Source organism: Nymphaea colorata, chromosome 1, assembly GCF_008831285.2.
Source record: "Nymphaea colorata isolate Beijing-Zhang1983 chromosome 1, ASM883128v2, whole genome shotgun sequence".
In the NCBI taxonomy this organism is placed as follows: Eukaryota; Viridiplantae; Streptophyta; class Magnoliopsida; order Nymphaeales; family Nymphaeaceae; genus Nymphaea; species Nymphaea colorata.
The window spans coordinates 12937475-12965464 of NC_045138.2; the positions used below are offsets into that span (position 1 = coordinate 12937475).

Sequence of the window (27990 nt, forward strand, 5' to 3'; positions counted from 1 at the left end):
CTAAGTGCTTTCGCTCTCCCTATGCAAGATATTTTAAATATTTTTTTTCCTTTAACTTCGGCCCCTGCTTTCACTTAAACTACGCTCTAGCCATCGTCTCTTGCGAATCTTTTCCTGAGATGATGCCATTTCTGAAATTTTAATGCTCTGATGTTAACTCAGAGAAAACGGTGTCGTATTTCAACTCAGATTGTTCTTGTAGGGCAAGAAACTGGTCTTAATCTTCTTACTTGTAAGGTGTTATATTTGTTGGAAAGGGTGGTACTTTATGTGCTTAAAATACATTGGTGATGTCTTCGGCACCATCTGATTGTAGAATACACTGCAAAGGAGTAGTTCAGTTTACATTGGAACCACAAATTTCAAGTATGTCAAGCCTTACAACTGGTTGAGTTTTCGAGTCTCATATATACTATTTTTCTTGATTATTAATGGTGGCAGTGTGACATTCTATTTAAAAGGTGTACCGTCCACCCAAGTTTAAAATCAATATTGGGCCCTTGCCCTTGGCCAGCTTCTGCTCACCCAATAGCCAACGTACGCTAGCTTGTGTGATGGTCGTGAGAAGCTAGTAGTGTCGCAGATAGATTCAATTTATTGGAGACATATACAAAAAGTGTATGTTAATCATGCATGATTCACTAAGATCCATTTGGATAAATCTAGTTCATTTAGTGCTTAGATTTGTTTACTGCACTAAATCCTTTGTCACTTAAAGGCGATGCAGATTTTAGTAAGTAACAACAAATGCACAGACGTGTCTTGTTTTTAATTTGGAGAAGTAGTTATGGCTCAACTGAGGTAGCTGAAACTTGGTTTGGTATTAAAAAAAAAAATATTCCCCCTAAGCCAGTAAAATAATGTCACTTTTTAGTCTTATTAATCTTAACCTTGCTTTATATTAGAATACTGGATTTTGGTTTCGACTATTAAAAAAGACACCTGCAGTTTGAGCTCTATAAGAATCAAACTCCTTAGGCAGGCCATGCATAAATCTTGAAGGCTATGCTATTTGAACATGAAAGTTTACAACTAGAGCAAGCGAATAGGTCTCCCAAGCTTTAATTGAATTATATGTCAGGATAAATCAAAAGGAACTAAATGGCCATAATTTAAAGGTTTAAATATCAAACGCCACTAAATTCACTGGCCGGGAGAAATACAATTTTATCAAAATTAATTACTTAAAAAGTTTGTTTTATAGCTACGTTTCTCACAAGGTGGTTGAAACTTATAGATGAGCCACGTCCACGTTGTGGCACGGTTGCTATTGAGTTTACTTGCAAGGGCAATTCCAATACTTCCATTGCTCTGGTTCATTTGTTCTTATCGCGTTGGCCTGTTTGTGGGTTCCCGTCTTTCTAATCTTCCCTTTTTGCCCTTGACATGGGACGCTTTATAACGAACTTAGGTTTTTCTTCTATGCCTTCAGCAATTAGGGTTTAGCACTGAATATGATTTCTAGTTTTTCCTTTCTTGTTTTTATCTCGAGTTATCTTTTGTTTTGACTTGTTCTCCTGCTTGTTTGTTGGATCCAGTATATGAATACCTATATCATTTGCGCACCAGTGTCCAGGATCCACACGAATGTGACAATGAAAAGCAAACCCGCAAGGCCAATACAATTTTTTTTTTGTAATTTTATGTTTTAATTAACATAAAATATATTAAATTATTCATACAATTCATAATTTTAAAGTTAGAGCAATATACAAACAAATATATAAGGATCCTATTGGCTGGTAAACTATGTCAATAAGCAAATCGATCATTACAGTACTAACATTGTTTTCTACGGCAACTGTAGTGGGTGGGTCCCACAACGGATTCTGATCTCCTTGGAAGAATATGCCCTTCAACGAAAGCCGCTCACCTTTCCTAGTAAATCTCCTTTTCTTTCGATGATTTTGCATACAATGGCATTTAGTAGGACAAGTTCACCTCCAAACCCTAGCCCACAATGCCATTTCATCTACTTGGCACCCTTTCTTCTGTTTGCCCATCCATCTGTATGTGGAAGCATCTACATGCAAAATTTTTTGGCTTGGCACATAATCAGGGAGAAGTGAAGTAATTGGCCTTTGTCCAAAGAAAGTGGGACGATATTGTCAATGCAAAGATTGGTAGTTTTTAGTACTTTTATTAGGGGTAATCAATGTAGATAGATTACATTTAGTGGCATTCGAAATGTGTCATTGAATATTGTCATTGATGAACATAGCACACCGTTGACAATGGCAGTGATTGCATTCAGTGGCAAAGTTTCCAAACGTCATAAATGGGCACTTTTTATGGTGCTGAAGTGGTGCCACTGAAAAAATTTAAGTTACTACAGATGTTATTTCAGCTTGCAGTGTGCCCAAACTTTTAATACCTAAAATGTCTAAGTATTGTGCTTTAAACCTAGTTTGCAACACTCAATGTGAAATGCATATGTCATAGGTTTTGGAAAAAACATTGATTTTAGAAAACTAAAGAACCCTCGTGGCATTGACAATGATGCTGACCAAAATGCATCGTGGGTTTCATAACATGGACCCTGTGGCTGTACCATTCATGCAATGCAATTTTAGAAAATGATTAGGAAAACAAATTGGAAATTGAATAGAATAATTGGAGTTTGAAAATATAATTGAACGTGATTTTCTTATATTGTTAGAAGACATGATGCACACTATTTAAGCAAGTCAAGATCAACCTTTTAGATGGTATTGACCAGGTCCTTGCATACTTCAAAATTTTTCAAGTAGTTATGCATGCAAAAGATAAAGATATGACCAAGCACACTGAAAAAAGTATGACTAGCCAATCCAACAAGTTATGCGCTCCAATACCATACTCCACCAAAGCTTAACGATTCAAGAGCTCTGACCATCTCATGTGTGATAGCAATATAATGATCGAGCATCCATTGCTCAAGTTAAGGGCAAGCATTAACATCTTGCCCAAACTCTTTCATGACACGTGGGATGAAGGATTTATGACCAACATCGATGACACTTCAGTTGAGGGACTAACATGTCAAAGTTTTGCATGGAATAGTCGTGTTGGTCAAGGTTGACGAGTTTTATTTTTGGTGGATTTTGTTCAGTTCTTAGCCACGATGAATGCATACATCAACTGCCAAACATGAGTGATGGAAGTCTAATTTAGTAATAATAAGTGTTCAAATGAACATATTTCATGCTGCCATGAAACCAAAAGGAGAAGATGTATATTGTCGAGTGAAACGAATAGAAGAATTTGGAAGAAACACATTTGAGGACTTCACATATTGAGATTGTCATTTTTATTCAGGTCTTCAAGATATTTGTGAATTCAAATTAGGCAATTGCCCAATGATGGATGAGTTTCATGGTTTCAACCCTCAGTTAAATGACATTGATTAATATATTAATGGCTAATGCAATTGGATCGAGTATTTCTGAATGCATCCTAAATTTAGCAAAGTATGCTACTCAACCTTCAATGGAGTGTTCTCCTTAACTTGAGCTAATGTCATTGCTGGCTTTACTCAAGTATGTTTTTTTAATAGCAATGAACCACTATTAACTATCATTCATATTCACTTGGCAAGAGAATAAAAAAGTAAACAAAGAGGTGGTGAAGCTATCAAATAAACATATCATTTGCCCAGTCTCTGACATTGAATGGGCAGGCTACACCCAAATCATACTAAAGAAATCAACTCTTGTTGTTGTACAAAAAGAAATGGAAAGTGCATCCTCCAAACCACCTCTATATGTTGAATCAATGTGGTTTACAAGAAGATCAATGAGGTCATGCAAAATGATCACTTCTCATGTCCATTCATTAATTAGATTTTAGAGAGATTGGCATGCCATAGTTACCTTTGCTTTCTAGATAGTTAATTATGGGTATAATCAAGTAGTCATCCATCCTAAGGATCATGATATGTACACTTTCACATGTCTTTAAAACATGTTTGCTTATAGGAAAACGCCATTCAGGTTGTGCAATGATGGTCATATTTTTCAGTCTCACAGATGATTGCCTAAAAGTTTTTATGAACAACTTCTCAGTCTATGGTTATTCATTTGAAGATTGTCTCAAAAAACCTAAAGAAAGTGTTGATCAAAAGTCAAGAAATGAATTTCATTTTAAGCTGGAAAAGAGATCTTCATGGTCAGATGGGAGATTATGCCTAGAAATATTGTGCCAATGTGGCACCAATATAGATAGCTCACTCCACCAACCTTGGTTTACCAGATTGATCTTTTTCTTAGTCATTTAGGATTTTTCCAATAGTTTATTAAGGACTTTAACAAGGTAGTGAGATTTTTGTCCTAGCTACTCATAAAAAATATATATCTTTGATTTCAACGAAAGTTGTTTGAAGGCATTTAATGTTCACAATGAAGCTTTGAATTCAATGCCTATTTTGTGTTCTCTATATTGGACGCAGTCATCTGAAACAACGTGTGATGCTTTCGACTAGGCTATAAAGAACCGTATTAGGTAAAAAAATATAAGATGTAACAACCATATGTGATATACTATTTAAGCAAGAGTCTCTCAAAGGCTCGTTTGAACTACATGACTATGGAAAACGAATAGCTCACAATAGTGTTCACACTTTAAAAGTGTAGGCCATATCGTTCGGGCTTTAAGGTCATTGTGTATTCAAATCATGTGCCTTTAAGATATTTGGCAATGAAAAAAGATGCAAAGCTGAGTTGATCAGATGGACTTTGCTAATACAATAATTTGAATTTGAATCGAGATAGGAAAAGATAAGAGAAGATTGTAGCATATCATTTATCTAGGATTACAATGTAGACATCATGTGAAGCAAGAGAAATAGAGGTCCGATCTCCATACGAGCAACTTTTTAAATAAGTTTTGTTGACAATGCTCTTGTTGTCAATAAACATGGGCCATTAGAGAGACAAATTATGACATTGACTTTATTTTGATTATAGACATATTTAGTGTTTGTGACATTGATTGTATGAGATTGTTTCACCATCATTTGGAAATATGCATGTTCTTGCTGCAGAGAATTATATTTTAAATTAGGTAGAAGTAGTGACTTCATAAACTAATGATCACATAGTTGTCTTAAAGTTTATCAAGCACAATAGTTTAGTAGGTTAGGATGCCTAGAGCTATCATTTCAAATGAGGGTAAGCCTTTTTTGAAATATTAAAGTGGCATTGCTTTTGAGGAAGTGCGATATCAACCATAAGGTCACCACCTCCTATCACCTATAAACAAGTTGGCAAGTGAAAGTTTCTAACAAGGAAATGAAGAGAATATTGGAAAAGATATCTAGACTGATCTAAAGATTGGTTTGTGAGATTAGATTATTCAATTTGGGTATACAGGATCACCTTCAAAACTCATTTGGCATGTCACCTTAATGATTAGTATTCGATAAAGCATGTCACTTACCAATTGAAACACAATGCATATTGGGCTATCGAGAAGTCAAACTTTGACATGACTCAACCAGGAAAAGAGAAAAACTTACAAAAGTTAAATTGATAAATGAAGTGTATAAAAACGTAGGGATTATAAGGAACTAATGAAAGCATTTTATGACCTGCATATTCATAGAAGTTTCTAAGTAGAAAACTTCACTTTACAATTCAATACTTTAAAATCTTTTTCAGCAAACTCAAGACAAGATGGATCATCCTTACAAAGTAACGGAAGCTTAATCTGATAGAGCTACTGATCTTGGTATAGGGACGCAATCCATTGCAATTGGTTAGAGGTTGAAGCAGTACATTGGAGATTTAGAGGGTCGAGATGTGGAGGAGATGGATCTTCATAATCCACGGGATTAGCATCATTGTAGTATTGACTGTATTGCACTTTATAATAGTTGGGATTTCATTTTTCATATTTTTGAATAAAATTTATGAGCTGCATATCAATAAAAGATATATGCATAATGTTTGTTTGTTATGGTATGTGAGTTTTATGTATGAATGACCACTTGAAGAGATCATTGAAGCAATAGACTTTATGTGCATGATTGTATTATGAAGACTGCTTGGAGTAACTAGAGTAACTAGAGTGTGTCCCCAGGTTGTATTTTTTCTTGTTTCCTTTGCTTGCATTTTTAAAAACATGTATCCATATAGTTCAGTTTAAGCATACAAACATCATTGAGGGCCACAATGTTTAAGCATGGGGGAGGCATCCATACCTCAAAAACTTTTATCTGTTACCTATTTTTATAAAAGAATCACTATATTAGGCATAAAAAGTTAACTTTTACCTTTTTATTGATTGCAATCATACAAATTAAAGAGAATATTAAGAAAATTTTAAGCCACATGAGAATTTTTTTTTGAAATTAATCTTAGAGACACAATACTTTTGTGTAGAAATTGATGAACGGATTATATGTGATAGTTTGAATTTAAATAAAGTTCTTGTTATCTTTGTGTGGTAACATTTAATTAAATCAAATGAATATATAAGTGGTTGAGTGAACTTAAGGTGAGTTTAGGTTTCACTGTCCAAAATCTTTAAGTAGGAAAATGAGGTTAAGGCGGTATGCATATTGCCCTCAAAGTATAGTGAAGAGGATATGAGCATCTGCGTAGTGGTGTTTATGGACAATTGAGTTGAAACAAAAAAAAAAAAGATAAAGAAAGAAGATAAAAAAAAAAGAACAGAAAGTTCAGTAAAAAGTTTATAAACATGACATTGTACAAGACAAAACCATACATAACTACTGAACCAGTGGAATCTCATAGTGGGTCTAGCCTATTATTCAAGTTGATGAGTACTCTGATAGAGTGAAGGCAGCTTGTTTCTACATGTGCTAAAAAGATAAATTATTGAATAAAAATGAAAAAGAAAGCATAAAAATGAAAAAAAAAACATGTCCCACCCAATTATATAAGAAGACCTATGTGTACATGAAAGTAAAAAAAGGAAGCATAAAAGTTATTACAAATTCGAGAAAGTTTCCAAAAGTATTTTCATTGTGGTGGAATGGAATTTACTTGATTGACTCTAATGAATATGATTGCATTTCCAATACTTCTTTACTGTGTTTTTGTATGTGTTAAGTATATATTAGGTGTTCTGCAAGTAGAATTTGCTATTCATTTTGCTCGTTTTTTCATTTCTTACGTACTCATTTTCCTCATCTCAATCTTCCTCGTTTTCATGTTCCTTCTGAGTCTCTGACCCTTGACCCAAACACAAAATGCGCTTTCAATTTTATTGTACTTTTCCTCCTTCTGCTTCTCTTCCTCCACTTTCTTTTTTCTCTACGTGGAACTTACAAGAGCTCTCTTCGCTTGCTCAATAGCTTCTTTATACAAAATTTCGTCCATAGTCATCTCTGTGCTTTCGCCTACCAACTTCATGGAATGACTAACGCCTTTCGGCACCAAGCATGTATTGGTCATGGATGGCAATAGACAATGGTAGCTCTTTCATCTGCATCTCAGCATTCGACCAACTACCTTGCTTGGGGGATGACAACCTTCCACCTGCTACTGATGGAGAGTACCTCTACTCCTCTAGATGTCGCTCTTTCATCGCATAGTTTACCACATGTGCCACCACGGTCAGCATATGTCTTCTCATCTACATGATTCTGAGCTTTGTCAACAAGATTTACAACAAACATTCATTCGTGGTTTCTTATGAGCCTCAACAACGACATTTTGACAACATTTTCATTATTCACCATGACACCCACCACTTCCTTGATTGGGGACTTTGAAGCCACTGGCAGCAGTTATTTTTTCAACATTTGATTGGATGGGTATGTGTAATAGTCAGTAGCGACAGGCTCAACTTATCTGCTGAAACGTCTTCATAACATTCACTACAAACTCTTCTTCATCGTTTCAGCAAAACTTTTCTTTATTGTGTTTGCTAAAAACTCTTCTTCACTATGAAACTCTTTTTCATTACTGACGATCCGCTTCTCTCACTGATTATATTGATGGTGCTCTACTGCTTCTCGAATGAGGTTACCAGGTAACCGAATGCAGACGGTCGCAATGATTCAGATCGAGTTTATTCCGAAGGGCCTTGATATTGAATCTATGTTATTGACTATGCACCCATTTAGAAGTAGTTGAACGTATTTTCACCTAAGTCACATGGGTACCGTGTGATGTACCTAAATATTCATGTTGATATGCCGTATAATGGCATGGATATGTGGGTATGGTTGGGTATAACTGTATTTTAAAGTTTTAAAATTTATATTTTCAAACTTGATTTTTGAATTAATTTTCATTCTCCATTCTATTCTCTTCCACTTATATTATATATTTCCCTCTCATTTATTTTAATTATATATATATAATTATTTATATATTTACATGTATGTTACACCGAAACTTATATTTAGATCGTACCATAATCTGTAATTCTGTACCCATACACTTACCCATGTCTTACATTTTTGACGGACGTCGAATACTGCAAGTTCTTCTCATTGGTCGGGGGCCGAGCCTAACAGCGCCCCTTTTTCGAACAGCGAAACAGGAAGCAGATAACCAAGATCCCACATAACTAGCTTCCAAAATCTCCAGTGTCTACACTTGCTGCTCCTTCTTGCTCTTTCGAATCCATGATTCCAACGAAATCAGGCTCTGAGTTCCCAATAGTGGAAACCAGAGACGGGGTGAAGCTTCAGGCCAGAGTCTACAGGCCCAGGGAGGACATGGCCAACTTGGTCATCGTCCTGGTGCATCCGTATACCGTGTTGGGGGGAGTCCAGGGACTCATGAAGGGCATCGCCGGTGGGTTGGCAAATAGGGGCTACAAGGCGGTTACCTTTGACATGAGAGGAGCCGGCAGATCAACAGGGAGGGCCTCCCTCACCGGCTCATCCGAAGTCAATGATACCGTGGATGTCTGCAGATGGGTACTGCAGAATCTTGGTTCAGATAGGATCCTGCTTGTGGGTTCATCTGCAGGTACACTTTCTAACATTTCTTTGCCTTTGCATTTGTTTTTCTCATCGTAGTTGGCATATGAATGCGAACTTCCTGCTTCATTCTCTTTTGGTCCTCATAATTTTTTATCTTAGATTGACTGGGAGCAGTGATACTGTATATAACATTTTAGATGTTTTCCTCTTTTTTTTTCCAGTTTTCATTGCAAAATCTATGAATTCGATTGGGTTAATTGGACGATTTTTTATTTTACTGTGTTCCTTGACGAGCTTGAAGATGAGGATATGGGTGTCTTTACAACCTGCTGTACAAATTCCCAGCACCTTCATAGGCAGTTGATAAGAAAAAAATATAGATAGTTGATTCTAAATCATATGAAATCTGTGAGGAAAATCATGTCGCGGAACACAGAGAGAAACATGTAGTTTGCTTTTAAACGTGGATAATAGGATTTCGGAAGAAACTATCACAGTTTGCAGATAAGTTGTCTATAGACCATGCAAAACACAAACATGTGAAAATACCAGCTCGAAGAAGGTTTCATACCAGGGAAGGATGAGGCAATTGAAGCAAATGTGTGTAACTAAAGCTAGACCTCTTGATATATACATACTTTTTGGTGATCCTCTCTCATACTTCTCATGTCGAAGAAAACATGCCTAATTGCAAATGCAGAGAAATGACCTTGAATAAAAGTCACGAAGCCTGAAAGATTATTGTCCAAGATTGTGGAGAGCAAATTGATAGCCACTAGAAAAGATTGAAGGAGTTCCGAATATGAAGGGAATTGATGTATTAGCCAAAATTAGCAACTAATTGGCCAACCAGTCATGACTAGGCAACTAGTCAACTGGCAAACCAGCTGACCAGTCCATGATCAGCGACTCTGCTGGGGCATGCTGAGGGATCAGTTGACCAATTTGGTGGACTTTTTGTTCTAGGTACATCTATTAGTCTATTATTGTTCTTTCTGTTAGTACCTAATATTTATTTCACATTCTCACTGAATTTTATGTCTTACTTGGACCCTAATGTTGACTAATCTCGATTGATTTTTTTTTTTTGGGACTTGACTCACTGTGCCTGAGTTCCAATTTTGAAAATTTAAAAATACACAATTAATGCCAATGCTGGGATCAGCCATAACTTCCATTAGACACACGGCCTCAAGTGCCAGCTGGCCCTTTAATTAACTAGCTGATTTTTCATGCTTAAGGCAGGTTAATGAATGCTATTTAAAGATAGTCGTGAAAGAAACTCATTTCTTTCTCCTTTCTAATTGTGTGACATTCTGCAATCATGGTAAAGGGTAGTATTTCTCATTGATTATCATGCCAATTAAATCACAAAAAAAAAAAATTAAGGCTGGAACTTGATGAATGAGTAGGCAAGGTTAAATTGTCGCAATCGAGTATCCCCAATTATTGGGAGTATTTGTTTAGATTTAACTGTCGTCATTCACCCATGAATGACTGCAATGCCAGAGACTACACACAAGTTGTCTGCTGTGAGTTGTCCTATCCTCTTTCTCTAGGAGACAGTGACACATTTGTTTGTGCATTCACTTGTGGCAGATTATAACTTCTGAAACTGTTCAGTAGTTAAAGTTGCAGATTTTCTTGAACGAATTTAGTTCAACTTCAGCCATTCGTATCAAGAAAAAGTGACCCCAATATCAAAGGTTAGAAATTCCTATAACATGTTCTATTCTTTTCCATAGGCCACATATATTTGTAGTAGTTAATCATGATCATGTTTTAACTTTTAGATTGGCTCGTAAACATTCCTGTGCTTTATCTTGTTGTGAGTGACATTAAAACACTCGATTGCATATCACTCAAGTAACGACATGGAAGTGTGTTTACTAGAACAGTGTGCAAAACTAGACTCTCAAATTAGCTGACTGGTGCTCCTGCATAATGTCCGTAGCAAAGGCAATTCCTAAGGATTGACATTGATGCCAGTTAGACTTTAGATTGCCGCATTACCTCGTGTGTGTTTCTGGGGTCCATCATACTTATTTATGCAGAGTGATGCAGTACATTCAGAACGCACAACAGGTTCCTTAGAATTGCCTTTGAGGAAAAAAAGGTTTTGAGAATCATCAGCCTTGTCACATATTAATTTAACTGATCACATTTTTGCAACTGAAGTTGGTTCCTCTTTCATCATACATCAAAAAGGTTAAGAAGCTTATTCCATCAGTTACCACTATGACTGTATATGCTTACCCCAAAAGCAGGTTAGCATAATCATCCTTTTAAGTTAAAAATATAAATGTTTGTGAAATTATATAGGATGTTATGTCCTCTGCATTTGCTTGATTCTTGAGATGCTCTTTGGCATAGTTAATATGTGAACTGGTTGAACCAGTGTCACAAAAAATGCATTTTTTTTTTCGAAAAAAAAATGCGATAAATTAAATTACAGTTTAAAACTTAAAAAAACGTTAAAAACGAAAAAAGGCGTTTTTTTAATTCGTCTTTTTTGCTTTTTTTCACTTTTTTCAATTTTTTCATTGTTTTCATTTTTTTTTAATGCCAAACAATTTTTTTTTCATTTTCTATTTTTTATTTGTTGCAACTTGCAAGTCTACTTATCTTTTGATGTTTGTGTTATTAGTTTTTCACTTATTTTATTTTCCTCCCATTTTTAGTTTTCTTAATTTTTTAAAAATTTACCGTATTTTTCCCTTTTTTTCTCGTTTTTTTCAAGCTCGCAGTATTATACCCGAGAAAAACCTCGCTGTCTATGTCACACGGGTGCGGGTGTGATACGGGTACGGTACGGGGATACGGGTGCGGACACGGCAATTTTCAAAATTTTTGGATACGTGGACACGGTACATTTTATATTTAAAAAAAATAAATAAAAAAAACATTAAAGTAATAGTTAAATCTTACAAAAAAGTTTGTTTTATCACAGTATTTGAAAGGATTATTGATGGAAATAATTGGATGGATCACAAAAAATTGATAAAATAAAAAAAAACATTAAAATTTTAATTTTTATTTTCTGCCGTGTCCGCACCCGCGTGTCCGAGTGTCGACATTGACACCTGGGCTATTTTGCCGTGTCCGTGTGACATAGCTCGCCGTTTAAAACTCCGAAATGTTATTTGTGACTATGGTTGAACATATTGCCCACTATTTCCTTGTAGAGCATTTACAAGCACTACATTGTGTTGGCAATTGGTGAAATGGATATTCATCAAAGTTTGTTGTGAAGGATAGGTATCCTATGACTGATGATCTTTGTCACATGAGTACGGGTATGGGTGCAAGTGCAGATTTGGGTGCCGAGCAATTTCAAAAAACTTGAATATGGTGGCACAACCATTCAATGCATGGCGATATATGTCACATGGGTGCGGGTGCAGTGCAATTTTCACAAAAAAAAAGGAATATACCAATACAAAAAAATCTTGAGCATTTATTTAGATTTAGAGTAGTGCATCATGAAACAATAGGACATACATCTCCAGTCTCCACATATGTTCACTTCCAGAACATCTTCGATTTTATAGAATTGGTAAAAACCAGTCTGTAGGCTAGCAGTTGGTTTGTAACATTGAATAAGATCAGATACGCCTAGTTAACTCATTAGTCATTAGTAGTTGCCAATATGCACTTTATGAAACTAAAGCAACTGGGAACCTGCTGCAAATATAAATAAGATGGTTCAGGTTAGAGGTACGGCTGTGCAGGTGGAGTACATCCAAGTGAGATTTTTCAACTTTTTTATTGCACCAGACTAAACTTAAAGCTGAGGCTTGATATATTTAGCATAATGGAGCATGAGGGCATACTTTTTGCCAGAGGTTTGGCACATCAGTTGGTAGAGCCAGTTGCCAGCAGACATACAGAGAGAGGGTTGAGCGGCCAAGGGTCTCACTTGGCATTGGCTGGAGATCTCACACAACAATCAGCAGTTGCCAAAGGCAGTTGAGCAGGAGTTGTTGACAAGGGAGAGAGGGTTGAGTAGGAGAGGTTGGTTGAACCCTTTCCTGTGTATATAATGATTGTAAATCCAAGAAAAGGAAATCTATTGGGCTTGGTCAAAATTGACCGAGTAGAGAAAAGGATGGATTCATGCTTGGGTGCATTGACTGCTTTCAACATGGTCAAAGCTGTGTCCAGATCCGCATGTCAACTCAGGTGTATCGGTCAAATTGAGGTGTCTGTGTGACATAGAATTAATGGTATGATCACCGTGAACTGTCAAATAGACTATTAGTTTCCAGATATGGTCTAGAATAAAATGTATCATCCCATTTTACTGAGGATAGTAATAGGAAATTTCAATTAGTTTTCTGGTGTGATTCCTTGTGCTATTGACGACAGAGCCTAAAAGGTTCCTTGGAATTTCAACCTTGGTCAAATAGATTATTCAGAATTTTGTCAACACACCCAATACTTTTCTTTGGATCTTGCTTTGGTTGCACACAGTGTATTATTTTTCTCTAGGAGCATGTGGTTGATTAAGAAAATTAAAATTTTATTAAATATTTTTATGTTAGTAAGAGGAAATTTGACTTGTATCACCATAATTCCTGCCATGGTATACCACACTCCCATGGTACCAACAGCATGGAACTTTCATGATCTTTATTTCTTTGCACTTCTTATCCTGTAATTTCTCTGGCTGCAAAAGGTATCATGCATCAGAAAAAATAGATGAAGAGGTGTCCTTCTTTGCAGAAAAAGATGTATTAGTTTCCAATTTAATATCTAATGAAGTATCATGGATGTTGGTAAATCTGTAATAACAGATATTTGAGGCAAAAATTTTGTCTTTCTTGCACGAGAAAAGCTTTTATCATTGCATGTAGTGTCGTTCAAAAACGTGGCCCTTAGAAGCACCATTTTATCCAAGTTAGCATGGCTGAACTCTGAATGCATTATAGCAACTCAGGTTGACCTGTCCATCAGTCCTTTGTCCCTGGGCAGCCAATGTTAAATTGGGATCACCAATTTGTTGTTGTTCTTGGTGTCATTAATCATGTGGGAACTTGAGAGAAAGTGCATGATAGTCACAAATACTAGATTCTTAGTAGTGGGGCTTCTCTGAGGGCACGTTTGCTTCCCAGGAAATCTACTGTAGCTGCGGAAAAAAAATTCAAATTTTCAAAAAATATAACCGTCAAAGTCATTTTCGGAATTTTTTTTCCGAAAATTTCTTTCCACTCGGAGGGGTGGAAAAAATTCTGGAGACAAAAAAATGACCGTTGGGCTTCTCGGTCTCTGATTCTTCACAACAGCGCCTCAGCTTCCTCTTCTCCCATCCGCAACAGCTCTTCTACAGCTGGAACGACAGTTCTCCGTGGCTTCCGACCATTTGAAGTAAAGGGAAGATGGTCATTATGAAGCTAGAGACGACAGCCTCAGCACCCTCTTCTTGGGTTTTCGGCGACCCATAGTCATGACAAAGGGTTTCAAATTTCAATGCCAAGGGTTAGAGGAAGAGAGAGAGCGAGTAAGAGAGAGAGAGAGAGAGAGAGAGAGAGAGAGAGAGATAACTAGTTCCTGCAATTGGAATGGTTTTCTTTGTGAAGCTATATTCTAATGGGACATGAAATTGACCTGATTCGTGCAAGTCATCCGAAATTCTATGATAAGTTAATCGATTTCAGTTCTGTTTGAAGCGAATGCATTCTTAGAACAGTGAAAATGTAGAGACACATTCACACACATAAGAAACTAAGAAACTAGTTTCCTGAAACTTGTTTCCAATCCATCAAACTAAGAAACAAGTTTCAAGGAAATTTGTTTCTCAGTCATCATACACATAGCAAAATGAGAATGGGAAAGATCTTTCCCTTTCCTTTATTCCAGGAAACTTATTTCCAAAAACTTTTTTCCAATTCCAGGTTTCCAATCCATCAAACGGCCCCTGAGGCATTATTCATGTTAAAGAGTGTTTCTGCAATATTAGGAAGTTGAATAGTAGTTCTTTAAATATTTTCTTATATTTAGTGGACTAATTTTGTAATTGTTATGTTGCCAACCCTAATCTCTTTTAATATGAGATTAGGGTCACGTGAATAAGCAAGAAAGTGTTTTCCTCTCTCTCTCTCTCTTTCTCTCGTCCCCTTCTTCCTCCAATATTCAACATGGTATCAGAGCAATAGACCTAGGGCTGTATGATCTAGGGTTTCACACCTAGGGTTCCCTTCTCCTCTCAACTCTCCTCTCTTCCGCCAAACTAGGGTTTCACACCTAGGGTTCTTGCTGTTTACAAATCAAGCAAGTTGATTGGTTGGTGGATAGGGGCTAATCACGTTTTTAACATGTGAAAACGTGATTAACACCCTTGTGTTGCTGCTGCTGTCGTGAAGTTGCTGAAAGCTGCTGCCGTTGAAGCTTATCACGTCGATGAAATGGTGAATCAGATCAGACCTTGCTGCAAAATCAAATCTAACTCAAGTGCAGCCGTGGAAGATGTTCAGGCCAAAGAATGTCGGATATGCTAAGGCAGTCTGATTTGTTTAGCCATGTGGTGCTTGGTGGATTCTCACAGGCAAAGGTATGTCGTGTGGGCAGGTTCAGTCTTTTTCCTGCATCGTTGAAGTGAGACAGGTTTTCTATACTGTCAAACTTGTGCTTGTTTGCTACCTATTATCAACATCTGAAAGTGCTGCCTGCTATCCACGTTTGAAAACAATCCGACAATTTGTTTTGTGTTTGTGTTCAACTTGATCCTTAAGTGGATCTCGTGGAGGTTATTGTTGCTGTAATCAAATTTTTATGTTGACCGTGTGGGGCAGAGTCAATCTACTGCTTGTGGATATAATTTGACGTGAGGAGTAGAATGATCTACAGATCGTGGATATGAAATCTATAAGTTGAGGTCTCATTAGTTGTGAACTGCTGCTAATCGTAAAGTTCCTGCTTGTGTTGCAACTATCGGCTGAAATTATTTTGTTGAGTTGCTGCTTGAGTTTGTGCCTATGTTGCTGCCTGTTTTAGTGAATTTCTGAGTTGATGATTGGAGCCATAAGTGTGTTCTAGATTCTTCTATGCTGTCGTGCCTTGGTTGAAGTTAACTACTGCACCTTATACATACATATTGTGAGTACAATTCTGGTTGGAATTTAACTATGGCTGATGATAATGTGTCTGAGGGTTCCAATGACTACAAGATGGCTGGAAATTCCTTCTCATATGCCAGCACGACTGTGATAGACTCTTCATTCTCTGTTGGTGCTCCTACCGATGACCCAGATATGATGTGGAAGATAGATTTTGGCGCCTCCAGGCACTGTTGTAATCAACCACATATTTTTTCATCATTAGTCAGGTTTTCTAACCACAACATGTCAGACTGGCTGATGGCAAGCTATCTCCTGTATTGGGCAGCGGTGATATTTATCTCCCACATTTAGGCACTATTACCCACGTGTTCTATGCTCTACAGTTTCCTGTTAATTTGTTATCTGTTAAGCAACTGACTATTGATTTAAAGTGTAGAGTCATTTTTGACCCTAGTACATGTTCTTTTCAGGACTTATTAACTGGGAAGATGATTGGTGGCGGCCATGAACGTGAGGGTGTCTATTTCTTGTCTGTCCCAGTAAATGTTGCTGCATCTTTATTCTCCTCAAAGCCTTCTCCTTTTCAGTGGCATCTTAGACTGGGTCGTCCTTCAGTGTCAAAACTTCGTCGCATGCTTCCAGGTATTACTATATCAGAGTCCTTCTTATGTGATGCTTGCCAATTAGGCAAACATACACGGAGTAGCTTTCCTTTGAGTCAAGAACCATCTAGTCAAAGTCCATTTGATCTCCTTCATGTGGATGTGTGGGGTCCTAATCGGGTTCCTTTTCACTCGCGTTTTCGGTATTATCTTGTTTTGGTTGATGATTTTACTCGAGTCAGTTGGGTATTCTTGTTACGGGAAAGATCCGAAGTCATATGTATTCTTCCTAAATTTGTCAAGGAAATAAAAACTCAGTTTGGTTTCATTGTCAAAAATTATTCGCACTGATAATGCTCTTGAATTCAAATCTTCCGTTCTACTTTAGTTTTATACCAATCATGGAATTCGGCCTCAATATACTTGTCCACACACATCCCAACAAAATGGTGTTGCCGAACGCAAACATCGACAACTCCTAAATTTGGCCCGTACCCTCATGCTGCATTCTCACATGCCTGCCTACTTTTGGGGGGATGCTATTCTTACTGCATGTTACCCTCATTAACAGATTACCCTCGTCAGCCATCCAAGAACGTATTCCCATTCAACTTTTATATCCAAATCGACGACTATTTCATATACCTCCCAAAGTATTTGGATGCACTTGCTTTGCACACATCGTAGGCTTAGACAAAAACAAACTTGTTGCTCAAGCCATCAAATGTGTATTTATTGGATACTCAGCCAATAAAAAAGGATATAAGTGCTTTGATCCCTAGACCAAGAAAGAGATTATCAGTACGGATGTTACATTCTTTGAGTCTCGTCCTTATTTTTCTTCTTCGAGTCCTCCTCTGTCTGAGATGCCTATACCTGTTCCTCTTCCCATTCCACCAGTGTCCCTTGAGTCCTTACCGCTATCTCAACCTATGTCACATGAACGTTTCTTTGATCCTCCATTGGTTTACACTCGTCGTCTTGGTCCCTCTTCCAACCGCCTACCAGTGTCTTCTCAAGAGGTAAACTCCACTGATCAGACTGATTCAGGTTTAAATGATGAACACTATGCAGATGATCTCCCTATTGCTATTCGTAAGGGAAAGCGACAGTGCACACTACACCCGATTTCTAATTCTGTCTCTACTGACCATTTGAGTACAAGTTTGGTGTAGTTTGATCGAGCTCTGTCTAGTCACGTGATCCCTTCTTCTCACCATCAAGCCCTATTAGATTCATGGTGGCGGCATGCCATGTAGGAGGAAATGGATGCTCTTATCTCTCGAGAGACTTGGGAATTGGTGGATCCATCGAGGCACTGTGATGTGGTTGGCTCCAAATGGGTGTTCACCATCAAGTATCATTCTGATGGTTCAGTTGAACGGTTCAAGGCACGTCTTGTCGCTAAATGATATACACAGACTTATGGTGTCGACTTCTTTGAGACCTTTTTACCCGTGACTCGATTGGACTCTATTCGACTTATTATATCTCTTGCTGTCCAGCGACAATGGCCTTTATTTCAGCTGGACGTGAAAAATGCTTTTCTATATGGAGATCTGTCTGAAATTGTCTATATGCAGCAACCACCTGGTTTTGAGAGACAGGGGGAGTGTTCCAAGGTATGCAAATTAAAGAAGGCTATTTATGGGCTTAAACAGAGTCCTTGTGCATGGTTTCATAAGCTATCTGAGGTCTTGTCTAAATGTGGCTTTTGTCGGTCTCAACTTGATCACTCATTGTTTATCAAGTAAGGTACATCTGGTATAGTGATATTAATTGTTTACGTTGATGATATTGTTCTCATTGGGGAAAGTGATCAAGAGATAGCTCAGACAAAGGAGTTTCTTCATAAACACTTTGTCACAAAAGACCTTGGACAACTCCGTTATTTTCTTGGTATTGAGGTGGCCCGTAGTAGTAAAGGAGTTGTGGTATCTCAGAGAAAATATGCTTTGGATCTTCTGCAAGAAATAGGTTTATTGGGGGCTAAACCTGCAACTCTCCCCATGAACTCTCACATTCATATACATGATGATGAATCAGAGCTTTTTGACTCTAAATTTTACAGATCTCTAATAGGAAAACTGCTATATTTGACTGTCACTCGCCTTGACATTAGCTTCGCTATGAATAAACTAAGTCAATTCATGGAGAAACCTAGGAAAGTTCATTGGGACGCTGCTCTAATGGTTGTCAGTGTAAATCAGGCCTGAACTTGAGAATACAAATGCTTCAAGAGATACACTCTTGAAGATCCCAACAACTTCAATAGGTAATACACAACCAAACTTCAAACTTGAGGAGAAGATACCAAATCTATTAATCTCAAGAGAAGAATACACAAGAGAGGCCTAAAAGCCTTAACCAAACAAGGGACAACAATCCCATATATATAGTACAATGAAAGGGAGAGAAGAAGGAGGAGTTGGCTGTTGGGCCAGCTCCAACGGCTAGAAATCTAGCCGTTGGAAGCTGGTCCAACAGCTAGTTCCCTTTTACAAAAAGGAAAAGGTAAAAATAGAAAAAGAAAAGAAATAAAAAGTACATAAAAAGGAAAAGGAAAATGAAGCAAATAAAATAAAATACATAACACCTATGCATACATAGATATTCATATATACAAATCATATATGAAACATATGTATACTTACATAATGTCTAATTTTTAAATTCTAACACCCCCCTCAAACTTACGGTGTGATCACCGAAAGTTTGCCAAGAAGAAACTGAAAACGTGCTGAAGCAAGTGCCTTGGTGAAGAAATCTCCAAGTTGATATTCGGAAGGGACAAAGGATATATCGATTGTTCGGCTAAGATATTCTTCTCTCACATAGTGACAATCCATTTCAATATGCTTCGTCCTTTCATGAAAAGTATGATTGCTAGCAATATAGATGACACTTTTATTGTCGCAGCAGAGCTTGGTTGCTTCATTTAAGTCAATTCCAATGTCCTTCAATAAGCTTTTTAACCACACAATCTCCATGGTGGTGGTGGCCATGGCACGATATTATGCTTCAGTTGATGATAGAGAGACTTTATTTTGTTTTTTGCACCTCCACGAAATAAGAGAGACACCTAGAAAAACACAAAAACCGGTGGTGGAATGCCTGTTATTAGGATCTCCACCCCAATCAGCATCAGTATAGGCAATCATATTCAAGTTTGATGAGGAGGATAGAAAAAGTCCTTTAGTGATTGTGTGTTTGACATATCGAACAATCCTCAATGCGGCTCCCATGTGTACAGAAGTGGGTCTTTGTTGAAACTGACTTATGACATGTACCGCATGTGATATGTCGGGCCTTGTGATGGATAAATATGTGAGAGCTCCAACCAATTGACGAAATGGAGTGGGATTTTCTAGAATTTCTCTATCATCAATCTTCATCTTTACTCCTAAGGCTTCAGGAGTGTCTACCACCTTGTCATCAGTGATGCCTGATCTGCTTATAATGTCATTGGCAAACTTCATTTGTGAGAGTAAGTATCCTCTTCTACTATAAGCTACTTCAATACCAAGAAAATAGGTTAGTTTACCCAAATCAGTCATTTCAAATTCATTCTTTAGAAAGTCCTTTACCTGCATAATTCCGTTGGCATCATTACCTGTAATAATCATATCATCTACATATAAAAGTAACACAATTATACCTATAATAGTATTTTTAACAAACATAGCAGTGTCAGAATAGCATGATTTAAAACCTTGTTTGAACATAACATTGCTAAACATGTCAAACCAAGCTTTTGGAGCTTGTTTCAAGCCATATAATGCCTTTCTAAGATAAAGAACTTTTCCTTGAGGTAAATCAAGCCCAGGGGGTGAATCCATGTATACCTCTTCATTTAAGTATCCATTCAAAAAAGCATTTTTGACATCCAATTGATATATAGACCATTGTTTAATGGAGGCAATGGCAATAAGAGCTCTAACAGAGGTCATACGAGCAACATGGGCGAAGGTTTCTTCGTAATCAATCCCATATTCTTGGGCATATCCTTTGGCAACAAGTCTAGCTTTATACCTTTCAAGTGATCCATCACTTCTAGTCTTGACGTTGTAAACCCACCTACATCCTATTGTCCTTTTCCCTATAGGAAGAGACACAATGTCCCAAGTTTTATTGTCTTCAAGGGCTCTAAGTTCATTGTTCATTGCTTCAATCCAATGTGGGTTAGTTTTGGCTTCTAGATAGGATGAAGGTTCAACATGAGAGTGATTAGCTAATAAGCAAGCTCTATGTTTTGGGGAAAAAGACTCATAGGAAACAAATTTTTGAGGTGGATGAGAATCTCTTTGAGATTTCCTAAGAGTAGGTTGAGACTCTTGGATGTTTTGTTGAGACCTCTTATAAACTATAACTTCTCTTGGTGATCCATCACTTCTTGGTGAAGATCTATCAAAAGGAGTATTCTCAACGTCATTTTGAGCATCATTATGTGAAGAAGGCAAAACATCATCATCATTATCAACATCATCATCATTTATCCATAAAAAAGAATAGTCATCTTCATGCTTGGGTTTATTTTCATTAAAGCCATTTTCTTCTTCTAAAAATATCACATTTCTTGAAACATACACCTTATCTTTTTCAATATCATAGCATCTATACCCTTTTTGAGTTTCGGAATAGCCAATAAAGACACATTGAATAGCCCTAGATGAAAATTTATCATTTTTGTCATTTAAAATGAAACATTTGCAACCAAAGACTTTGAATCTTTTATAAGTTGGCTCCAAATTAAAAAGTTTTTGAAAAGGTGAAATATTTTCTAAAACTTTAGAGGGCATTCTATTAATCAAGTAAATGGATGTTAAAATTGCTTCAGCCCAAAAATTTTTTGAAACATTTTTTGATATAAGAAGAGCTCTTGTTGTTTCAAGAATATGTCTATGTTTTCTTTCGGCGACTCCATTTTGTTGGGGGGTTTTGGGACAAGACTTTTGGTGTATAACTCCCTTTTCTTTTAGGAATTCTTCAAATTCATTGGAAATGAATTCTCCCCCGGAATCACTTCTAAAAATTTTAAGGTTTGCATCAAATTGAGTTTTGATCATGTTGTAAAAGTTTTTAAAATTCATAAAGACTTCCGATTTGCGTTTAAGAAAGTAAACCCAAGCATATCGAGAGTAATCATCCACAAAAATGACATAATAAAGCAAACCACCTTTAGACATAATAGGAGCGGGACCCCATACATCCGAATGCACTAATTCAAAAGGTGCTTTTTCAACAAAATTTCTATTTCCAAAAGGTAAAGCCTTAATTTTGGCTTTAATACAATCATCACAAGAGATCATTTCTTTACATTTCTCTTCCAAAAAAGGGATACAAAACATTTTTCCTAAACTTGAATGCCCAAGTCTTTGATGTCAAACTTGAATGTCACTCTTCTTGATTATATTGCAAGTAGGGTTGGAAAGATCCAAATAGTCAACATAGTAGAGATCATTTTTCCTAGAACCTTCCCCAATCGTCTTCTTGAAAAGATGGTCCTGTATCAAAAATTTATTTTGTGAGAAGATAATATCACATCCATGATTTGTTATTTGAGAAACCGACAAGAGATTTAAGTTAAGTTTGGGAATAAATCTAACTTTTGGTATTTTAAAAACTTTTGAATTAAAATTTTGATCAATATTCTCAACACATTTGATTTCAAGAGGAGTTCCATCGGCGATTTTAACAAATGGGCACGATTCTTCCTTAGTGCATTCGGTAAGCAAAGAATTACAAGGGGTCATATGAAGTGAAGCTCCGGAATCAAGAATCCAAGAGTACTTACTTGATGATGTAGATGCCACGGTTGCTCCGGAGATTGGAGAAGTCCCTCCTCCTTTGAAAAGCGGTTGAAGAGCATCAATAAGCTTTGGTTGGAGGGCACTTACAAGTTTGTCTAGGTCAAATCGATTGCTTTCTTCATACATTGTCTCAGCCACACTTGTCTTTTTATCAAATCTCCTCAATTTAGGACATCTAAGTTTGGTATGTCCTTCTTCTTGGCAATGGAAACATATAATCTTCTTGTTGCCATTATTGCTATGCTCATAGTTTCGATTAAAGTGAGGAGGCCTATAAGTTCTCATATGAGCACCGGGTCTTGAGGTAGCAAGAACACTTTCACTCTTGTCTTTTGAAAAATTGAGTCTATTCTCCTCCATTTGAAGTTCCGCTATGGCTTTGTTCATAGATGGCATTTTATGCCTATGGAGCAAGGAAGTTTTGACTCCATCATATTCCGATCTAAGACCAAGAATGAATTTATAAAATTTCTCCCTTTGGATTTGTTTTTCTCTAACTCCAATGTCTCTTGGATCATACCATTCGGGTTCAAATAGAGCAAGTTCGTCCCATAATTGCTCCATTTCTCCAACGTATTCTTTAATGGACTTGTCTCCTTGTTGGAGACTTGCAATCTTCATTTGAAGATTGCACATGTAGGCCACATCCTTCATAGTGTGGGTTTTCTTGAGGAATTCCTAAGCTTCATGAGCAAAATTATGTTTTGCTATTTGGCCCATGGTTGTAGTATCAACACAAGCAATAATCCAAGTGATAATCTTGTGGTGTCCTATTTTCCACTCTTCCCATTTTCTCTCATATTCATTCATAGCCTTGTCTTTTTCAACTCCATCTAGTTCTTGAGCTTTACCATCTATGGTCTTGGTGAGGACTAATTGAGGTTCACTTTTTGACCCATCAACGAGTCCCCATAGGCCTTTACTTCTAATAAAATGTTCCATAGTTTTTGCCCAAGAAACATAATTTGATGAAGTTAATTTGGGAAGAGGAGTAGAGGAAGTTCTTTCATCCATAATGTGTACCTTGTAAAGGAGACGTTGAGGTAGTGCTAGGATGAAAAACAGCCACACAAAAATGAAGCTTTCGACGCGTCAAAGACTGCCACAATCTTCACCACCAAGGGAGCTTTATCCCGTCACAAATATCACCAAAAGAGGCCAGCAAAATAACAGCACCTTCTTGTGTCAAATTTCAGCCAACAATATATCGAACACTTGGAGTGCTTCACAACTCCAAGGAAAGAGTAATAACTGGATCTTCAAGCTTGAAAGACAGCAACACAAAGAGCCAAAACGAGGCTCTGATACCATGTAAATCAGGCCTGATCTTGAGAATACAAATGCTTCAAGAGATACACTCTTGAAGATCCCAACAACTTCAATAGGTAATACACAACCAAACTTCAAACTTGAGGAGAAGATACCAAATCTATTAATCTCAAGAGAAGAATACACAAGAGAGGCCTAAAAGCCTTAACCAAACAAGGGACAACAGTCCCATATATATAGTACAATGAAAGGGAGAGAAGAAGGAGGAGTTGGCTGTTGGGCCAGCTCCAACGGCTAGAAATCTAGCCGTTGGAAGCTGGTCCAACAGCTAGTTCCCTTTTACAAAAAGGAAAAGGTAAAAATAGAAAAAGAAAAGAAATAAAAAGTACATAAAAAGGAAAAGGAAAAGGAAGCAAATAAAATAAAATACATAACACCTATGCATACATAGATATTCATATATACAAATTATATATGAAACATATGTATACTTACATAATGTCTAATTTTTAAATTCTAACAGTCAGATACCTGAAATCAGCCCCAGGAAAGGGGTTATGGTTCGAAAAGGGAGAAGGTGTTGACATTGAAGCATATAGTGATGTTGATTATGCAGGATCTGTAGATGACAGAAAGTCTACTACAGGTTTTTGTGTCTTTGTGGGAGGTAATCTTATTTCTTGGAGGAGCAAGAAGCAGAATGTGGTGGCTCGATCTAGTGCTGAGTCGGAATATAGGACTATGGCTCAAACTGCGGCTGAAATGTCATGGGTCAGATCATTACTTTTAGAGTTGGGCGTTTCAGTGAATCTCCCAATGAAGATGTATTGTGACAACAAGGCGGCTACCTATATTGCTAACAATCCTGTTTTTCATGAAAGGACAAAACATATTGAAGTGGATTGCCACTATGTTCGGAATTTAGTTCAAGAAGGAATTATTAGCACTATTCATGTCTCCTCTGAAGATCAGACAACTGATATGTTCACCAAGGCTCTTTCCATAGGCGATTTCCTGAGAGGTTGTAACAAGCTGAGCATGATTGATATCTATGCTCCAGCTTGAGGGGGAATGTTAAAGAGTGTTTCTGCAATATTAGAAAGTTGAATAGTCGTTCTTTAAATATTTTCTTATATTTAGTGGACTGATTTTGTAATTGTTATGTTGCCAACCCTAATCTCTTTTAATATGAGATTAGGGTCACGTGAATAAGCAAGAAAGTGTTTTCCCCTCTCTCTCTCTCTCTCTCTCTCTCGTCCCCTTCTTCCTCCAATATTCAACAATTCAATTTGCTTTTCTTGGGTATATCTTGAGATTGAAATATTACATAATATAATGAAATTATAAAATTAAAATTTGTAGTACCAATGTTACAAATCAAGATTCAAAATCGTTTTAAAAATGTAACAAAGGAGAAAATATTATTGTGATATTGCAAAAAAACTTTTTGACTATATTTTGAAAGTGTCAGTAGATTTTCCCTAAAAAAACAGTTTTTTTGGCAATCAAAAGGTGATATTTTCAAAATACTGTTGATATATGTGATTTTGGAATGAACATAGGTTTATATGCTATATAGTCATTAACTCATTATTATAAATTGGTCGTAAGTAATTAAAGCTCTTTAAAGGACTTGTCAGAGCTAGTCGAGGCTAGTTAATCAGAGTCAGTCCAACCAGCGAAAAGAACATCAATAAGAGAATAATATAAGCACAATAATTAAATTGTCAAAGAGAAATAAAATATATGGTGTGACTATAAACCATAATATAAAAATAGATAAGTCACCTACCACAAAGCATCACATCGTTGATAATCTTGAGTGCGTGACGTGACTCAAGAGTTAAAGAGTCTAAACATAAAGTTGCTAGACTAATAAAACAGGAGGGAATGAAAATCTTCAGCATTTCCTTCATGGCAGAAAGAAAAAGTAGAAGAAGAAGCATCAACAGCATGGACGAATAGTGGAGCAACTCAGTAACAATGTATATGGAGAAGGAGAAAAATGAAAGAGGAGGAAGACTGAACAAGGAGTAAAAGAAAGCACCATATGTGGGAGAAGGAAGAACTACAGCACAGGCTGCAGCTAGATGGTTGATAAGAAAGAGAAAGAAAATGAAGAATGAAATATACATGTTTTTACAAGAGAGGGTGAACGGGGAGTCTGAGTGTGTTGTGCCCTTAGATACTTATGTCTGTCAAAGGACTAGTTATCGACTAGTCAAGCTAGTTGGTGGCCAGTTGCTTTAGGGGTAGGCTGCTTTTGGCTTAAAGACTGGTTGCAAGAGCTGCCTACACCAGCTAGCTGAACTAGTCAACCAATTAGTTGGGGTCTGTCACATGCACACATCTAAAAGGCAGCCACACCTGTTTTTATCATGAACACTGCTTGGATATGCTGGAACTTGAAAGTCTCATTGGGTGCAGTCAACAGGTTTTATGCTCTTTTTTGTCCGATTTTGGATTGATTCAACTTTGATTAGTCCATTTTTCTCTCTTTCTATAAAACTTGGTCTTTTGTGTATGTTGAGAGATCGAGAACTTTCATGCAAAAGTCATCTCATTAATATTTTTTTTGGCAACTTGAATATCTTTTTCTGATACTTATTTCCTTTGGAACATTACCCAAGCGGTGGGTCGTCCAAGAGAGAGTTCATGGTAACTCTTGTGTTAGTTTCTTTTGCTAGGAATGTAAAAGTTTGAAATGCTTATCCTGCAACTGAAAAATACATGCTGCTTCTGATATAGGCTATTGTATTAAATTCAATTTTATTTCGCTCTTTGGAGCACCTATATTCACTTGCAAAAAAATTATTTTTTCATAAATGACATGCTTTTTTAACCGTTCAACTTTATATTTATCGTTTATATACATATCTTAGTAGGGAATAGGTTTAGATAATGTAGTTTTAGCATAAAATATGGGTATTTTAATAGTTTTAAAAATCATTTTAGGACTTGAAAATTCATGTTTCTATATCCAATCAGCATGATGAAAACATCATTTGTATCAAATAAATAATGTTGAATACACAAACACACACACACACACACATATATATCTGCGTTCTCATGCCCTAGTTTTTTGAAATTGTCCCAAATCCGTGTCTGCATCAATATGACATGGTCGGGATATTTTACTACAAAGGTTACATGTGGCACATGAGCAATTGAATTTCCTCTCTCTCTCTCTCTCTCCCCCCTCCCCACCCCCCACCCACAAGGCAAATTCCCCTTATACTTTTCATGTTGTTCGACATTCCGAATTTGTAAGATTCGAGGAGCAGCAAACCAATGCAACTCATGGATGCAGAGGTCTTTTTATGTACTTCTTTATTCTTGGAGGAACATAAGGTATCTCCCCAGCTGGAAGTAGTCTATTTAGGCGTATTACTTAACTTAGACTTTTAACTGGGATGATTTATTTGTCGTATCAATTGTAATCAAGTTAACAAGACTTGGCATTTGAGATGTCACCCTTGTTTGTGAGGAGAATCTTTGAAAGTGATTGTAACCGTAGCAAGCAACTGGTAACTATTATTGAGCTGAAAAATTCACCACAGTACTTTTGGTATGTTTAATTGTCAACATCCTGCTATAAATTGGATTGAAGTCAAAATTCTAGGTTTTGTAAAATAACTCGGAAGTGGAACGAAGATTGGATGGTGTTGCATCCATTGCCGCACAAAATTTTTGGCAATGGTTATGGACATTATTGTTAGTGACTGTTTTTTCTTTTCTTTGCGAGGGTGTTCACTTGCTCATTCTTTGTGTTGCTTCTTTCACTTTGCCTAGGTGCTGCTATAGCAGGCTCTGCTGTTGATCAGGTAGAGCGGGTCGTGGGTTATGTCAGTTTAGGCTACCCATTTGGACTGACAGCATCCATTCTGTTTGGAAGGCATAACAAAGCAATTTTGCAGTCCTCTAAGCCGAAACTATTCGTGATGGGAACAAGAGATGGGTTTACAAGCGTAAAACATTTAGAGAATAAGCTCAAAAGTGCGGCCGGTCGAGTGGAGACGCATCTGCTTGAAGGAGTCTCCCATTTTCAGATGGAGGGGCCAGACTTTGATTCTCAGATGGCTGATTTGATCGATGGATTTATTGCAACTTTGTAACCATCAACTTTGGCTAAAGCGGCAACAAAAAAAAAAACGACTTGTGTGATTCTATGTTACGGTGAATTTCGAGATTTCTATTGTATTTACTCGACATGTGCAAAGCCGTTCTCATGGTTCTAAACAGTTGCCCCAGATCTTAGATCTAGGGATTGGATCAAACCCACGATTCTGTAAAATAACATTGTTGAACTGTTTTTGGATCTAAGGTTCCTCTTATCTACCAAATTTGTTGTTTTTTAGCCGAGGGGA

General features: G+C 37.0%; 1 protein-coding gene across 1 annotated transcript; it reads left to right on the forward strand.

Moving 5' to 3' along the window:
• The first annotated feature begins 8401 nt into the window (after positions 1-8401).
• LOC116252700 (uncharacterized) lies at positions 8402-27980 on the forward strand. The gene is made up of 2 exons (XM_031627185.2): positions 8402-8927; positions 27416-27980. Exons 1-2 carry the CDS (start codon positions 8579-8581, stop codon positions 27736-27738), a joined length of 672 nt encoding a protein of 223 aa, XP_031483045.1. The 5' UTR covers positions 8402-8578; the 3' UTR covers positions 27739-27980.
• The last annotated feature ends 10 nt before the right edge of the window (positions 27981-27990 follow it).